The sequence below is a fragment of the Dinoponera quadriceps genome, unplaced genomic scaffold (assembly GCF_001313825.1).
Source record: "Dinoponera quadriceps isolate SergipeBrazil2010 unplaced genomic scaffold, ASM131382v1 scaffold115, whole genome shotgun sequence".
Lineage (NCBI taxonomy): Eukaryota > Metazoa > Arthropoda > Insecta > Hymenoptera > Formicidae > Dinoponera > Dinoponera quadriceps.
This window is the reverse complement of record NW_014554511.1, coordinates 609,600-625,564: the sequence shown is the minus strand read 5'-3', so window position 1 is coordinate 625,564 and position 15,965 is coordinate 609,600. Positions and strand designations below refer to the sequence as shown.

The window sequence follows — 15,965 nt, the reverse complement described above, 5'->3', positions numbered from 1 at the left end:
CCCCCCCCCCCCCCAATCAAAAATGATCTGTATAACGACAAAGTGCGCAGCACATATTCCAGTTCAAAGTACAAAATCGTCAAGTTTCACAATAAAGAAACGTCATCGGAATGCTTTCAAGTCTGAATGAGTTATGCTCATTTGGCGTAACTTTTTGATATCGCTTCTTTTACAGGAATTAATATAATTTCTATCGCGCAATAATTTTTAAATAACATTCTCCTTCCATTGTATTATATTATATAGCAATACTTTTTTTATATATTTTATCGCATGTTTTTAAATTTCTTTTGTATATCTTATTCGACTAATGAAGCGCATAAACTGGATACCATTTTTATTCCTATTACTTTGTAGAATATTACTCTCTAATATTATTCTTTTAATAAAATATAGCGCCATTCGTGTGGAGAAGCGCTTGAACTTTCTTGTCTTATTTTTGAAAAAGGATTGAAAGAATGAGCTTACGCAGCCGGCGGAACGAGAAGTTCGCGTACATCATCGCGCGCTCGCGAGCGATAATTGGCGATGGGGATGTAATATCAGCCAAAAATTGCGTCCCGATGAGAGCCGGCGGGAATAATCCCGAGAATAAAGTGACTCTTTCCCGGAAGAACTCGAGGTATTTGTGTAATGAGAAAGAATGGCGCGAAGTGTGTGCTCGCTCGCGCGCGTGAGGTAATCGAGGTAGTTAGCAGGTTGCAGTCTCGTTTTACAGTGCGTGATACACGGTTAATCCGCAAAACACCCCGGAATAATATTGCGGGCGCTTATAGATGGCTAAAATGCAGTCCACCGCGTCTGCAATTACTACCCGGCCTGGCTGAGATCGGCGGAAGAGTGAAATATAATACCGATTTAAAGGCTCGCGGCCTTGGCGGGGATCATAACGATCAATGAGCACGTATGATAAAACGCGCGCTTAATTGCGAAATCAGCGGTCTACTCGCTCTTCTATCGGCACTGACAATGCCGGCGAGAAGCGTTCTCACGGCCGTCGTTTCGCCGATTTACTATTCCCGCCGAGTGAGTTATCACCGTGTGTTCCACCGCGTGGAAGGAGAGAATGCATCGAGAAGCGCGCATTAAGTACAATCGAGACGGTAGTTTAGAGAAATACGATACCGATGTCAAACGTCGCACCGAGCGCAAACCGAAACTGGACGTTCGTTCATCAATGGAATCGTATTCATCTCTTCCTAAGGTTTCTCCTTGACCGTTACTTTTCATAATTACGCAGGCTATCGCATTATATAATAATTGTTGTTAACGTTAACTGGTTAATATAGGCCGGCGTAATTCCATATGATAAAGGACGTAATCACGAGTGATCGTCGATGATCGATTCCCAACTTGGCGCGTACGTCTATAGTCATTTAATTTTCGATGAATGGGGCAGGTTGGATCGCTGATTTAAGCGATGAGGATGTATTTAGAAGACCCTTCGCCGAGACGGGGAACCCTACTTTGAGCAGGTAAAGGTAACAAATCACTTTCCAACGACGAGAGAGCGAGCCTGCTAAGCCCTGTTTTCTGAAAGGAGGCGGCGGACTTCTCCGTAGGAGACTACTAGGACCACTTGACATGGTGTTACACACAATTTCTAACACAATGTGACCGATCGTTTCACGCTCGATGGGATAAAAGTGTGCGAATCCCAAATATAGTTTAAAGGCTCGGCCAGGTAAAACGGAACTAACTCCGAAGACACATTAGGGACGCTTGAAATCAAAGGTTCCGTGTAACAAGCGAAACTTTGTTTGCGTTTTCGAGCATCGAAATAAGCGTGTCTCGTGCTTAACAGTGAAGGCTTTCTTATTCTTACGAGGTTGTTTGCGTTAATTCCTCGCGCACCGACTCGAAAGACTTGAAAATTTATCTTGATCAAATACGACAAAGTGAATGAATTGGAGCGAAAGGCGATTATGAGCTCTTTCATCATTACCCGTCTCGAAAACGCGCGCGCGAATTAATTAGCGCAAAATGCAAACCGAAGCGGTTTTTATCGTTGAGTACGCACGAACGTGCGGGAAATCCGTAAAAGGTATTTGCGAAGCGCAGGACAAGCGAGAATACGAGAGCGTAAACGCACTTTTTTCTTCTTTTCGCGGCCCCATTCTACGTGACAGAATCGTAGAAACGATGTGAGAACAGATGACGGCGAGGCGGCGAGGTTTCGCGGATGGATCGAACGGCGATACGGCGAAAGAATGGAGAGGAAGGGAGGAGCAGAGGGAAGATCGACAGGGACGAAAAAGAGAAAAAGAGAGAGGAGAGGAGAACGAGGGGAACACGAGATGCGGAGAGTGAAGCGCGGTACGAAGAGAGAAAACGAGCGAGCGAGCGAGAGAGATGGAAAAAAAAGGAGAGGAGGGACGAGGAAATAAGAACGTAGTGGACGGAGGAGGTTGCAGAAAGAGAAAAAGAGGGAGAGAGAGGCGAAGGAGCCACTGTAAGGACCCGGAGAGTGTACCTGTCTTGTTTTTATAGGCTTGCCAGAACGTCGGGACCCGGACGACGAGGACGACGACGAAGAGAAGGTAGAACCGAGTGGGAGAAGGAAGGACGGCCGGGGAGCGGTGAGAGCGGCTATAGCGGAAGGTGGCAGGAGGTGAGCAGCGGGGGGAAGGGTAACGGAGCCCGCCGGGGCCTTACGACTTCGCCAACCAGTCCTGGAAGAACCGTGGGCCCTACCGGAGCCGTATACGCGCGCGTCATACCCGCTGACTTTTCGTCGTTCACGAGATTTTTCTCACCACGTCGGAGGCGATAATCTCGAGGTCGCCGAACCCGTTCCTCCTCTCTCTTTCTCGCTCGCTCGTTCGTTCCGTTAAGCGCACCGTCGTCTGGCCGAATCGCCGAGGATGAAACCGCCGGGGCCGTAAGGCGAAGTGAAGAGGCGCGCCGATCTCGTCGGTGTCGGGAACAAGGAGTAGAGGCGAGAAAGGGAGAGAGAGATATGGATGACGCGAGGTAAAATCACGGCGACCGGTGGTTTAAATGGATCGACGCCGGTCACACGAGGCGTTGCTAGTGGGATAAAGAGGGAGGAGAGGCAACGACGACGACGACGGCCACGACGACGTCGACGACGGGGGGGGTGGTGGTGGTGGTGGGCACATCGATCACCGCTCTCTCTCTCTCGGAGCGAGAAAGATGCGGGGCAGTCCTGCCTTCTTCGCCATACTGCTGGGCACGATATTCGGCGTCCTCGGCGCGTCGCTGAGCAAGGCGCTCCGCTACAAGGCGCCAGACGAGTGCAAGTGGGTGACGACCGGCGACGCCGAGGACGACGTCTCGCTCGTGTGCCGTCTGCGGACTATCAACAGCGAGCTGGAGAACACGAATTTCAGCGTGATACAGCCGCAGCACACGGTGCGGCTGCGGCTGGAATGCAGCGACGGTCTCTTCTACCAGAGCTCCCTGAGCGCCGGCAGCTTCCGGCCGTTGGTCGAGCTGCGCGAGCTCGTAATCGAGTATTGCAAGATCGGCAATTTGTCGGACGACGCGTTCAAGGGCCTGCGGGAGCTGCGTAATCTAACCGTGAGGACGCACAACACCGACTGGTCGGCGATGGCGCTCGAGGTCTCCGCGGGCGCCTTCACCGACGAACTGCGCCAGCTGGAGAAGCTCGACCTCGGGGAGAACAACATGTGGAGCATACCGGAGGGCGCGCTCTGTCCTTTGGTAAATCTCGAGGTGCTGAATCTGACGCGGAACCGGCTGCGCGACATCGCGAGCTTCCGCTTCCACGCGGCCAAGTGCCTGACGAGTCTGCGCGAACTGGATCTGAGCAACAACAGCATCGAGTCGCTGCCGAGCGCGGCGTTCTCCGGGCTGACGCGGCTGCACAGCCTAGATTTGCGCTGCAACGCCATCGGCTTCATGGCGGACCGCGCGTTCGAGGGCCTCTCCTCGCTGGCGGTCCTGCGGCTCGCCGACAACCGGCTGGCCAGCCTGCCGCCGGAGCTGTTCGCCGACGCGAGGGACATACAGGAGATACATCTGCGAAACAACACGCTGGGCGTGCTGCCGCCCGGGCTGTTCGCCGAGCTGACGCAGCTATTGGTCCTGGACCTGTCGCACAACGAGCTGACGGCGGAGTGGGTGAACGCCGCCACGTTCGGCGGTTTGGTGCGGCTGGTGGTGCTGGACCTCTCGAGCAATCGGATCGCCCGGCTCGATCCGACGGTCTTCCGCGACCTCTACAGCCTGCAGATACTGCGACTGCAGGAGAACATGCTGGAGAGCCTGCCGGAGAACACGTTCTCGGCGCTGTACAACCTGCACACGCTGCTGCTCAGCGACAACCAGTTGACCGTGGTGGACGCCACCACGCTGAGCGGCCTCTACGTGCTGAGCCTGCTCTCGCTGGACAACAACCGGCTGCACACGATACACCCGAGCTCGTTGAGGAACGCCTCGTCCCTGCAGGACCTCCATCTCAACGGTAATCGGCTAACGTCGGTGCCGGACGCCCTGAAGGCCACTCCCCTGCTGCGCACCCTCGACCTCGGCGAGAACCTCATCTCCGAGATACCGAGCGGCACCTTCGACCACGTGGCGCAGCTTTACGGGCTGCGACTGACCGAGAACCACATCGGCAATCTCACCAAGGGCGTGTTCGATCGCATAAAGGAACTGAAGATCCTCAACCTCTCGCGCAACCGCATACAGTACATCGAGAGCGGAACCTTCGACGAGAACCTGAATCTGCAGGCGATCCGTCTGGACGGCAATCAGCTGGCCGACATCGCCGGGCTGTTCACCCACCTGCCGAATCTCGTCTGGCTGAACGTGAGCGACAATCGGCTCAAGTGGTTCGACTACGCGATGATACCGACCGGGCTGCAGTGGTTGGACATACACTCGAACGAGATCCGGGAGCTCGGCAATTACTACGAGATCGAGACGCAGCTGCAGCTGAGCACCTTCGACGCCAGCGAGAACCGGCTGACCGAGATCACCGGGAACGCGATACCGATGAGCGTGGAACTGCTCTTCCTGAACGACAACCTCATCTCCAAGGTGCAGAGCTACTCGTTCTTCAAGAAGCCGAACCTGACGCGCGTCGACCTGAAGGGCAACCAGATACGCAACCTCGAGCCGTACGCGCTGCGCATAAGCGCGGTGCCGGCGGACCGGCCGTTGCCGGAGTTCTACATCGGCGACAACCAGTACCTCTGCGACTGCACGATGGAGTGGCTGCAGCGCGTCAACCGGCAGAACCAGACGCGCGTGCAGCCCCGCGTAATGGACCTCGAGAGCATCTACTGCAAGCTGCTCTACGACCGGGAGCACGCGTTCGTGCCGCTGGTCGAGGCGTCCCACTCGCAGTTCCTCTGCAAGTACGACGCCCACTGCTTCGCCCTCTGCCACTGCTGCGACTTCGACGCGTGCGACTGCGAGATGACCTGTCCGCAGAACTGCACCTGCTACCACGACCAGTCCTGGTCGGCGAACGTGGTCGACTGCTCGAACGGCGGGCACAGCGCTCGGCTGCCGGAGCGGATACCGATGGACGCGACGCGCCTCTACCTCGACGGCAACGACCTGCGCCTCGTCTCCAGCCACGCGTTCATCGGCCGCAAGAAGCTGAAGGTGCTCTTCCTCAACGCTTCCAACATCGAGATCGTGCAGAACCGCTCGTTCAACGGGCTGCGCGACCTCGAGGACCTGCACCTGCAGGACAACCGGATACGCGAGCTGCGCGGCCACGAGTTCGAGGGCCTGGACGCGCTGCGGCAGCTGCACCTGCAGCGCAACCGCATCGCCGCCATCGGCAACGAGACGTTCGCGCCGCTGCGCTCGCTGCGCCTGCTGCGCCTGCAGAACAACCGGCTGACCAGCCTCCTGGCGGTCTGGTCGCTGCCGGCCGCCGCCCTCGAGCTCAGCCTGGCCGGCAACCCGTGGTCCTGCGAGTGCGACTATCTCAGGAGTTACCGCGAGTGGGCGCGCCAGCCGGGCGTCAACGTCGCCGACGCGTCCGCGCTGCGCTGCGTCTACAACCTCACCGAGTTCGAGGCGTTCGGCGACGAGGTGTTCGCCGACGACGAGTTCGGCTTCGCGATGACGCGCAACCACAGCGCGGTGAGCGTGTGCGCGACCACCAGCGTCGACAACGAGGCGGCGCAGCGCAACTACACCAAGACCATCATCGAGAAGCAGCTGCTGCAGGACTACCTGCCGCTCCTCGTCGCCACCCTCGCCGGCTCCCTCCTCCTCATGTTGCTCTGCATGCTCGCTTTCGTCTTCCGTCACGAGCTGCGCGTCTGGTTCCACTCGCGCTTCGGCGTGCGGATATTCTACCGGAGCCACCGCGAGCTCGACCGCGACGACCGCGACAAGCTGTTCGACGCGTTCGTCAGCTACAGCTCGAAGGACGAGGCCTTCGTCGCGGAGGAGCTCGCGCCGGTCCTCGAGATGGGCAATCCCTCCTACAAACTGTGCCTGCATTACCGGGACTTCCCGGTCGGCAGCTTCATCGCTGACACGATCGTCCAGGCGGTCGAATCGTCCCGCCGCACCATCATGGTGCTGTCCGAGAACTTCATCAAGTCTGAGTGGTGCCGCTTCGACTTCAAGTCGGCCCATCATCAAGTGCTCAGGGACAGGAGACGCCGGCTGATACTCGTGCTCGTAGGCGACGTGCATCAGCGCGACCTCGATCCGGACATACGGCTGTACCTCAAGACCAACACATACCTGCAGTGGGGCGACAAGCTCTTTTGGGAGAAGCTGCGCTTCGCGCTGCCCGACGTGCCGAACAATCAGCGGACGACGCAGAGGAGCGCGAGGCAGCAGCCGCCGCCGGTCCGACGGCAGCACAACAATCGAACCTCCTCGCGCACCGTGTCCGTTCACATATGATATCGTCAAGTTCGCCTAAACGCGTTACTCCTGTCACCGACGATGCATATATACAGTGTGTACATAAACGACAAATTTGTCTGTACAAATGCGCGCCTATCGTGCCACGTGGAGTGAGAGCAGGTGTACATAAGGTGACGCGGAGATGTTCGAAAAGCTGGCGCGATTCTCGGAGAACCTGTGTAAATTATATAGTCGCACCGGAGCGCACTCGACGAGGGGGTGGATAGTTGAAGCTCGTTGTAAATAGAACATGTCGCACGCGTTGGTCGCTCGAGTTACAGCGATGGTACCAGCGCGCCATTCGGCTCGTGGGGAATCACAGCCAGGTGACGGTAGTGTTGCACGCGTGTCAACGTGGATATATGTGTGTGTGTGTGTGTGTGTGTGTTTGTGTGTGCCTGCACGCCATGGATCGTAGAAAGAGAGCAAGATGGGGTGAGAAAATGACAGAGAGAGAGAGAGAGAGATGCGCTTGCAGCCGGACGACCAGCCCACAGTGGTCTAACGTAGATATTTCTTGGCCAAAACTCATCTTTAGTTTCATCTTAAGTTCATATAAATGTAATTTTACAATGTCCCGTAGTCAAATTATCAGAAGTTGTTATCGTTTATTGTTCTTTTATCATTCATTGGTAAATGTGAGGCTAGCAATATTGCTCGTTCAAAAGTTTAGTCACATCTGTCATGTTACCAGAATTGTGCTAGATATATTAGTTTCAATAATAATTATAGTATTATATATACATGAATGTATGTATGAATGAAAACATGCCTCGAAGCAAGTAATTTCATTGTTTTCTTTTTTTGTTTCTGATGTGAGGTAATACCTAATAGATTTGTAGTTGACGTAAGCGTAATTTTACAATAAAAAAATATCTCCTCGCCAATATTTCAGGAAAAATATTGAATTTCTAAAAATTTTTGAAAATAACTAATCTTTTTTACATTCGTATAGCGTGTCCTATTGGACTTTGCATAAGGTTTGGAGAGAATCAGAAAATAATAAATAATAAAATCCTTTATATTCAAGAATATCGTAATAAAAGAAACAATGTACCGTTTAAAAGACCATTACCATTAGTACCATTACCATTAGTACGAAAATCGAGTTATTTTGTATTTATCTAAAAAGAAAATGGGACAAATGTTGAGTCGCTTACAAATAATTATTTTTCAATACCTTTAAATACACCTACATATACATATATATATATATATATACAAAGGATATACTTTTTATCAAAATTCAGAGTTTTGGCCAAAAACGTTTTCTTTGAAACCACTATGCTGTCGCGGCATACTCGGGCAATCATCGCCGCCCGATAAAACGCGCTCGTGTAAGCGCTCACTTAAAATTCTTTGCTCTTCTACAAACGCGTTGTTTGTTACGAAAATCGTTCGTAGTTTGCCGGGGATGGCACGCATTCGGAATAAATGTAAATAGTGTTGCCGGTCGACCGTTAAAAGCATTTTTGTCGGATGAACGCTTGTCGCAACTGTTGTTGCCGTTGATAATTACTTTCATTTTGTTGCCATCTTTCTCTCTCTCCATCTCGACAGCCTCCGCCTCTCACAGGATATACACCGGAGTGTGTGTGTGTGTGTGTGTGTCCCGACGTGTTTCGCGCCTCGATTTGGCCGTTTAGGTAGGCTCTTGACTCGAGCCACTGTACCAACAGTGATACCGATCTTTCTAATGACAATTACGTATATTTAATTGTATCTGCATTTACTCCCCCATTTTTCCGATTGACGACGAGTTCTCTCATTTCATCCGGAGGATTTGTGCGCAAGCACATACATACACGAGTTTGCGAATTGTCCAGCGAGAGACGAGAACTAACGTTTTTCCCCGCCCCCTCTTTATCCACGGTGATAAACGACCGAATTCCGAGCATGAATACGATTGTTGTAAAGTATTACCTTAGGTCTTATTTATTTCGTCCCGATTCTCGATCGACGGAGAGAGAGAGAGAGACTCCAGTGTGCGACTGTTGGATATGCGCTTTCGCGACTGAATTTCGTGCCGTACGAGTACATATAACAGGCAGACACAGTGACGTTGCAGTGCGAACGACGAAGAACGTTTTGATTATTGATTTGATTAATTTAAGAAAGTGTAATCTGTCCGTCGCGCACCGCCTGAGTCGCCTCTACCTTTTGAATTCGACAGTTCCATTTCGCCGTCGGAAAAGCCGCAGATCGCTCCTTCCACAGTCGAATTCAACAATCACGAACAATTTGTATCTTACTCATGTTTATTTACGCGCACGAGGAGTACATATAAATTGTGTATGTACGAAACGCTTCTTCGCGAAAGTCAGTCGCGCTCGCGTGGACCCGATCGCGTTTTTCGACAACATCTGAAGCGAAGCAAGAGACAGAACGCGACCTGATGATAAAACAAATTTTACTTACGCGGTGGACATTACATGTACTCTTATCCGAAATGCGACGGTCGAATTCAAAGTGCGCGCGTTTACGCGAAAATACGCGCTGCTAAAAATATCCGAGATATACACAATGTACAAACGTGAAATCGTCCTCTTTAGCTTTCCTCGCAAGCGGTTATCTCATGTCTCGAAAGATATTCGACACAACGAGAAAAATATTATTAGAATAAAAACTATGACTGAATAATAAAAAAAAACGCTCTATTTTTATGTTTCTAATCCTCCTGTTCTGTTTTGTCTCACTGCGTGACTTTCGCCCGTCCCCTCATCGATCATACGTTGCCACAGTCACGTCCAACGTTTGCGTCTTTTGGATTTTTCCGAAAAAAAAAAAAAAACCACGGAGGAAAGGAGAAAAATGTCGACGCGATCGATTGATTTGTATATTCGGATAACGATCCGTTAAAACGTGTCTCTCGATACTGCCGGCCGCATCGCTTCTCGAATTATATTTTTGCGAAGGGAGCGAGGGTATCACCCTCCTCAAACGTGCTCTCGCCGGAATATCAAAGGCGTGTTAAAGCGAATTTACAACACGGTACGGTGATGCAGTTCCTCATTTTCAGTTAATGCAATAAAATGACAAAGCGCGCGCGCGATATTCACGGCATGACAATTAAATCTACTATTTCGATGCAAGCTTTGTGCGCCATTTTCTCAGGTAGCTCGAGAGAATAAAACAATACTTTATGTTAATCGAGTCACGTCTGTATACATTGTCATCACGTCTTGTTACCATTACTTCAGCGGAATAAGTAATATCTACCCAAGAATAATAGAAAGAAGATGCGAACTCCCGAGCGCGAGACAGAAGAGGAGAGACATTGTAGTCATCGATCCCCAGGAATAACGCAAATATCGTGGTAACGGTGTACGCCGCGTGATAATGATTATTATTCGCGGACGCGCGAGTCCCACCCTAAATACCGCGACCGCCCGTTTTGCGGTTCGCCTAATGACACGAAGAATTTGCAATCACAATGTACACTCACCAGCGTTGATCTCTCGACATTTACTGCACGCGGAAAATTCTTCTCGATAATATCGGTCATCAATTATCGACGAACATTTCTCGACAATTAGCATTTGGTGTCAGTCGCGGAAATTGAGTTTTCTTCTAGTGTAGGGTCGCTAGAAATTCTCAATCACACTATGTCTGTGCCAGATTCACATATGAAAATTCTCGATTATTCGACGAAATATTAATGATATTATCGCTTCCTTCTTCACAATTTTACGTTACAAATGCCGCTGAATTTGAACAATACTTGGAACATCCTTGTCATTTCCTCGAGTAATCAACAGCCATGATACACGAATATCCAAATACGATGCGTGTGATCGGAAATTTCCAGTGTATCTACGCTGAAAGAAGAAATATCCAAAAAATAAAACATATTTATTCGGTAATTACTAATAACATTTACTCAAACCTCTGTCTCTCTTTCGAAATTTTTTAAATTTCATTAGAACAAACAATTCAATAGCTTCATAAAACTACAGATTTAAGAAAAAATTTTCCCGGGGGAAAAAATACATATATATAAGTACAAATATGTTATTAGTATCCATCGAATAAATATCTTTTATTTCCGAAATATTTTTCCCCTCAATATAGTGAATGTCAAGAGATCGACCGCGCGCGTTTAACATTCCGCCTGAGATTCGTTCGCGCATAAGATCGATTGAGCGACCACTCGATCGATCTTGGCTCGGACACTCTGCATGAGAGACTCTGCAATATCGGCGATCATCAAACATGCGCGTGGCATTTGTCCGACTCGATGAATTATTTCCGACGGCTAATCAAACAATTGACGTTCGTGATTGGGTTGCGTGATATACTTCGCGTCGCGCAATCATTCGCCACGTTGTATCGACGGTAAGCCGGGAGCATCCGCGTTTTTATTTTCAGCGGCTTGCATCTTTTCGAAATGGATGGGAAAGTGGGAGCCGAGAGCGCCGGCAAAGGTCACGAGAATACACGATCAAAAGAGCCACGGTATATAACGGGTCCAATGCTCATGCTCTCGGAAAATGAACCGCGCAACCTTAAGAGAGTGCTCGGCAAAAATCTTCTTGTACGAAAAGGGAGCAGCGCGAGTGCGCCCGCTGGCATTTTCCGCGCGGTCAAATGTTTAATCAACAAAGTTCACGTCTTTCCAGAAATTTGCATCAATGCATTGCATTGCGTAATCTTATCTTTCACGTGCTACATCAACATGTTCCGTGCTGAAATTTTACGTGTGTAATATTTTCACTTGAAATTGTACTTGATCGTCACAAGAACGTATTTACTCTAATCGAGTTAAATATTCGCTCAGATAGAGTTAGAATCCGCTCTGAACTTGAGTGAAACATTCACTTTTGCGATTCAAAGCGACAATATTTTTCAACTATAGTTTCGAGAGAAATTGCTACTATACCGTTATTTCCACTATGAGAGATTTAGAGAATAGAAATATGTAAGAACGCATTAAAAGGAAGATGAAGGAGAAATTCCGCGATAAACCGTCGAAACAGCAAAAGCTGTCGTGATTGCGTGGAAAATTCTAATCGCGATATTCGTCCGGGCGATCGACGATGGTAGACCTAAGCACCGGCCGGCGACGAGCCGGTAACGAGTCAACGTTCCTATCTGCCGATCCTGTTCTGCCACTTTTGTAATTAACAAGTCCTTAACAACATATCACGGGTAAAACACTCGTTGAAGTTCCTCGCTGAAAGCCCCTGGTCAAGGCGGGCTCGTGGCCGTCAACCAGTCCCCTCGAGTATAATTTAATGTACCGAGAAAAATCGGAGATACCACTATACAGCAGGCCTCCGGACAGCCGCGGCGAGACGAAGGAGGAAGGAATTACACGGACAGAAGGGGGAGGATAGCGCGAGATTTCAATGGTCCGGATATATAGCTTCTACGGAAGCGTACACTCGAAAAAATGCAGGTCTAGCAAAAATTATCTAGATACGAGAAATTACGGACAGATGTCTAGCGGACATTCACACACGTGTTGTATCAATATAGGCGACAGAGAATTTTTATTTCAACTATTTGTCTAATATAGTAAAAAAGTGGAGCTCTCTGTGGAGCCCATCCGGATTAAGATCGGTTTCTCATTCAATATTAGTAACAGGACCTAAATTTTCTTGCACACATATTGTTAGAATGTCGCTGCTGTAAATTATTAACGTACAATTTCCTAGCAGATACAAAAAATAGCGATACATTTTACCATGTGACATTTAGAATTCGAGCTACGAAACATTTCTCTGAGTGTGGACAGAAGAGTGGGAGCGAAAGGAACGTCTATTCAGCGTCGGCTAGTTAACGAACTGGACGAAGTGGCGATTTTTGATAACGCCCGTCTGATTGACAATAGCGATTGCGTAAGGCAAGTTTATAAACCTGTTCCACTTTGTTCGCGCAAGACTTAATAAGACGAGATTATACGCGCGACACGGACGTTGCGGGAGCAACGCGGGGTAAGAAATTAGCGGAGGCGACGGAATCTCAAATTAAAGAGCGGCCGTAAAATTGATACGGCCGACGTCTTTATACCGCGTTTGAGTCGAGGCGACGGGAGCAGCGTGCAAGCAATAATATAATGCGGTTCTCCACGTGAGAGAGAAGGAGGAGGTAAGAGGAAGTCGATAGTGCGAGCTCCATCGAGTAACGGCTTCGCGATAAAACGACCGCCGGGGAAAGAATTTTAATACCGCGCATAAAGTCGGCGGTCTTTACTACGGAAAATAATGAATTAGGAACGATAAAGTGCGAAGGGAAAAGGGAGAGAGAGAGAGAGGTAGACTGGCTTATTCTTCGCTTCTTTCGTCCCGGCGGCCATAAGACCGGCCTGCTTCCCTACGTTTCGCAGCACGCTAACTCGTTCGCGCAGTAGTTAAAGCAGTTCCTTGAGAATGCAGCCCGCATGCCTGCCGACGACCTCCTCCCGCCGCCCGCTAATCTGGTCGTCAATGCTTTATGCGGTATAACGGAATTTCTGTTCGCCGCAACGGCACACGCGCGCCTCGTCGTCGTCCGGTCTCATCTCCGCGTCCTCTCTCTTCTGCGAGAAGATTCGAATCAACACCGGCGATCAATTCAAATTGCCCGGCGTCGGATCATTGAGCAACCGCGTTTTATCACAAGTCGTTGAGCTGTCCAAGCCGCAAATCGCCCCTGCCAGTCGCGAGAGCGCCCGAGAGTCGTCGTTATTCCTCAGAGAACTCGGAAAGATACTTCGCGACATCGTATTGAATCATACGCGAATCTGTATCACCTGCGATCACGACTGTTGGGTGAAACGGGAGGAGAGCTGTAATTAATCGCGCGCTTAATTGTGATTGATTTCGATAATTCTTGAAAACTCTGTTCCCTCCACCCTCTCTCCTCGAATTTATTTACCGAGTAATTGCGCTCTTTATATACATATATTTTTAACTATAATTGCACGTTACTTGCACATCTCTCCGTCGGCAGAGGAAGATCGATAAGTCGGGCATAAAAAGCCGTACCTTCAAATCGAAAGCGACGTCGGATGCCGTTACGTCTCGCGAACTTTATACTCCGCTCACTCGCTCGGGCAACGTGTGTACAATTGCGTGTACGCAAATGTTGCCGCCGTAGTTTAGTTATCGCGATTGAGAATTTAGTGTCCCGCTTGCATTGTCTCGCGGAGCAAATGCATATTTCACACGTGTGCGCTATCCTCTGCACGCCGTGTAGCTGTGCGCTGCGGCTTATGCTGATTATGCGAACCGTCTCGTATAGTCGGTTACCCCCTCGCGCATGTATATATATATATATAAATGTACAGTCGTCGCCGGCGCGCAAAGGCACCGTGTAACATCATAATAACCCGCAGAAATCATCCGTGGTCTTTATGTGAACTTTCGAATGTGGGCAAAGCAGAATAATGACATTAAGCCGCGCAACGCTGCTACGGTATTCCGGATAATGACCGGCAATTAATTTCACCCTCTTATTCGTCACGAAAGATATCGTCTTTTGTGTGTCTCGTATTTATATTCGCGCGCGGCACACATATTTCGCGCACGTACCGAGCACGATTAACGACTGCTCGCTGATCGAAAAATATCATTACAATCGGCGTCGTGTCTCTATCATTCCTTAGATTGAAAATTACACGATCTTCAGCCTTACCTCAAGCCAGTTATAATCAGAGCCCTATCGTTGTAATTGGAGTTTTTCGATGATAAGTTTATGGTCAATTTATTAGTTCAAGCTTGTTGAGCGGCAAAATTGTCATTACTTCGCGAATTGTTCTGAACAAAAACACTTTTGACAAAGTTTCGAATGAGATTCCACTCGAAGAATTGACATACTATCTTCAAAATCTTTTTCAAAAGACATCGCGCGATTTCTTGCAATGTGTACTTTCCGCGCTCGAGGATAGCTCTTCGCCGGTGACTACTGAAATAAGTTCGTTTCGCGAGGCTCATCCGGGAACAGTTCGGATCTCATTTAAGAGCTAATGCAGCAAACGAGTTTCTAGTTTACCCTGTCAAACGCGATTAATCAGCCGGTGCGAGGCGGATTAATTTCCCCCGAGCGAGCAGATACGTCGACCTCTCGTCATCGATGATGAAGAGGTCACAGCTTGACGAGCGTTGCACATCCCGGGGATCCCGCGGTGGAGAAGTATTCCGTGATTTCACGATCTACCCGTTACGACGCGCCACGGATAAATGGACTTTTAACGAAGCCCGCCGCCGCGCGAGCGCCGGATAATTCGATTTATTAAGCAAGTGTTGCTCATCCCGAACAAGCATCGCTAATATTGACGGAGGTAGATCTCCCTGCCTCCTTCCCAGCCCGTCGTCGTTGCCGTTGGACTGACACCGGCGGAAGAAACATTCCGAGGCCAGTTGCGCTCGATCGATTACAAAGCACTTTCGCGGAACATTGAATTGGATCCAATCCCTCTCTCACTCGCTCACTTCTCTCTCCTTTTTCTTCGCGCAGGGTTCGAGAGAGGTCGAAAATACAAGTTGCAGCGACGGGTGACTTTAATCAACTCTTTGCGAGCGCAACTGCTCGAGTCGCGGGGCGTGTCGGGGCCATTCCGGCGCTCGCATATGGTTACAAGTGCGGCGGACTTGGTAATAATACCATTGGACCGTTGACACGCTTCGCTGCGCATTAAAGCCAGCTGACAATCCGCCGAACTTTTCGACATTTTCAGTCCGCCGTTGCACTCTGTCCCGTAACTACGAGCTGCGCCGAGAACTGCCGTGGATCTCCCCCGGTTGAAATTTCATTGTCGCGACCGATATGGCGGAAACGACGGCGTTTCTTACAACTTCCCGTATAAGATCTATTCTCGCATCAGTTAATGCATTGCACTCCAAGCGAACACGTGCAAAGCGTGCGATTCGTTGGACATTCGGTTCGTGCGAAACAACGATTCAAGCTTGTAACGGGAATAGGCGTGTGACAAAAATCTTCATCGTGCACCTTCAACATCTTTAATCCTTATTTCTTAACAATGTAACGCGCAAAAATGGTACTATGTGACGAACAATTCGCTATACCGCGCACAGCGATCGCTTCCGAGCACAGTCCAAAGGTTAATTGTTGGCATCGTAAACACGTTAATATACGCGAGTCGTCTTTTA

The 15,965-nt window shown here is 49.7% G+C and overlaps 2 protein-coding genes across 3 annotated transcripts in view; one reads left to right on the top strand and one right to left on the bottom strand.

The window, feature by feature from the left end:
- Positions 1-15,965, bottom strand: part of LOC106751689 (lysine-specific histone demethylase 1A) — a 119,504-nt gene that overhangs the window by 49,112 nt on the left and 54,427 nt on the right. The gene's annotated exons all lie outside the window — the stretch shown is intronic.
- LOC106751688 (protein toll) lies at positions 3,079-8,054 on the top strand. Its single transcript, XM_014632696.1, has one exon. The coding sequence runs from the start codon at positions 3,157-3,159 to the stop codon at positions 6,868-6,870; it is 3,714 nt and encodes a 1,237-aa protein (XP_014488182.1). The 5' UTR covers positions 3,079-3,156; the 3' UTR covers positions 6,871-8,054.